This window comes from Pteropus vampyrus, unplaced genomic scaffold (assembly GCF_000151845.1).
Source record: "Pteropus vampyrus isolate Shadow unplaced genomic scaffold, Pvam_2.0 Scaffold20, whole genome shotgun sequence".
Taxonomy (NCBI): domain Eukaryota; kingdom Metazoa; phylum Chordata; class Mammalia; order Chiroptera; family Pteropodidae; genus Pteropus; species Pteropus vampyrus.
Window position 1 is genome coordinate 4272488 of NW_011888801.1, and position 2041 is coordinate 4274528.

The 2041-nt window shown below is 41.3% G+C and overlaps 1 protein-coding gene across 8 annotated transcripts in view; it reads right to left on the reverse strand.

Annotated features, from left to right (window-relative positions):
• KCNMA1 (potassium calcium-activated channel subfamily M alpha 1) overlaps nt 1-2041 on the reverse strand; it is a 709157-nt gene that overhangs the window by 237340 nt on the left and 469776 nt on the right. For all 8 annotated transcript variants that reach the window (XM_023527946.1, XM_023527936.1, XM_011355314.2 and 5 more), the window contains exon 5: nt 1268-1343. In XM_023527946.1, the coding sequence (XP_023383714.1) occupies nt 1268-1343 (76 nt within the window). The remainder of the gene's footprint in view (nt 1-1267; nt 1344-2041) is intronic.

Consider the following 2041-nt stretch of genomic DNA (forward strand, 5'->3'; position numbering starts at 1 on the left):
AGAGGAGTTATGAAGATGAACAATATTCACTCTATATCAATGATATTATGTACTATTAAATAGAGGACTGATAAATTCTGGCCCAGGATAATGAAAGTATAGGCTGGTGGGACATAGTATAGATTTCTATGGCATTAGATGCTCACTTTCTATTTAACTGGGCTAACAGAAAGTGAATTTACCTCATATCCACATAGATGAATAGTTGGGGAGGAAAAACCAATTTGGACGTAACCAAAAATAAACAGACAAAAAACACTAAGACCCAAAGAGGAAGCCCTCTAGCCTGTGGTCTTATTTGTTGGACGTGACAGATTCAGGAATCTGAGTGCCATCCTCAGTTACTGGGAAAACAGTGCTGAATCCAAGGCCCCCAAAATGCAGGCACGTTAATTATAAATCACAAAATAGAGGTACCTTGTTTTTAATTATTGATCAAATACGTTAAGAGGAAATGGAACATTAGCAGTGAGCTTCTTTAGGTATAATTTCCTACAAGAGAAATTTACCACCTATACTTATTCTCCATTAGAGCTCGTCTAACTTCTTTTATTAGTTTATTCATCAAGACAGCCCTGGGTTCAGGCCAGCTCCGCAAAGTCACAGGTCATCAGGAAAGGGGTTTCTGGGGGAATTTTCCTCCTGGTCCAGATCATAACACGGCTAACAGAAGTAGTCGTGGTGCACTTGGCAGGAGGTTTTTAGGTATTCCCCAAAAGGCAATTCACAGAGCAAGCCCCAGGGGCTACACTGGCTATAAAATGAACATCTAAAATGTACTTTGAAATGAAATGATTTTCTGTTTGCCGTGTGAGGTTTGTGATTGCCTCTCAAAAAGCATTGCTTCTATTGCTTTTACGGCCAGGTTCAATTTCTTATTTAGTGATATAATAAAGGGGCGATTTAGAACTGGGAGCAAGGACTTCCGAATCAATGAACAGATGTATCCCTCATCGGCTGCGTGGCTCTCCCCAGTCACCTGCGGCTGGTTTCCTGATTTCCGAGCAACCCCGCACCATCTCCCAAACAGGGGACACAGGCATAGCTGCTCCTTTTTCTTTACCGTAGAGTCCCCAGCCCTGCCGAAGAGAGTGACCCAAACCCTTCTCCAGGCCTTCTCCCAATCTTAGGTTACATCAATCTTTCTGTGAATAACAGACTTTAACTTTATTGCGACGGAAGCAAAACACACTTGATATTTACAACTTGGCACTGGGGACCAAAATGAAGGGAAAACAAAAATAAAACGGGAGAAAGAACATCTTACCTTGTTTTAAGAATATTCAGAAACTGCAAAATTTCTGAAAACTGGATCAGTCTGAGAGCTCTTAAAAATCTCAAACCTGGAAAGACAAATGAAACAGATGCATTATTTTCAGCGTGCAGTTTTAATGTTCATGCTCTGCTGTGTGATTTACAGCTGCCAGGGTCGAAAGCAGATGAAGTTCTTGTAGAAGATTAAACCATCGCTACCTTGGACATAGTCCTTCATTCTGATTCTTGACTGGTTTAATCTCAGCCGGTAAACTGACTTTCTCATTAAAGGGTCCCGTTTGGAGCCGCTGTGGAGGAAGGTCTGCAGGGGAGAGCTCAGTTTAATGAGGATTCTCACGTGTGTATCTCTGATATAAAGCACTGTTTCTAAGTTACCTAATCGGGAGGATTTTGTCTCTGAAAATTACTGGGCATAGCTGAGGGTAACTCTTGCGCTAAGAGTAGATTAGGAACAAATCGGATAACCTTATGTCTTTGATAGATTTTTTAAAATCTTTAACTTCAGTCCTGATAAAATGAAGAGTACAGCCCACGGCGTTGTTTTTTTTCTAAGATCTCACATTCAATAACTTCAGGATTCAAAACTAATATAATTGCCGTTTTACTAAGTGTCAAGACAAATGTTTCTCCTTTCTAAATAGCAACTCTCGTCTACCCTGCTACCCTGAACAAGCCCGATCTTGTCTGATCTCAGAAGCTAAGCGGGGTCGGGCCTGGTTAGTACTTGGATGGGAGACCACCTAGGAAGACCAAGTGTTGTAGGTGT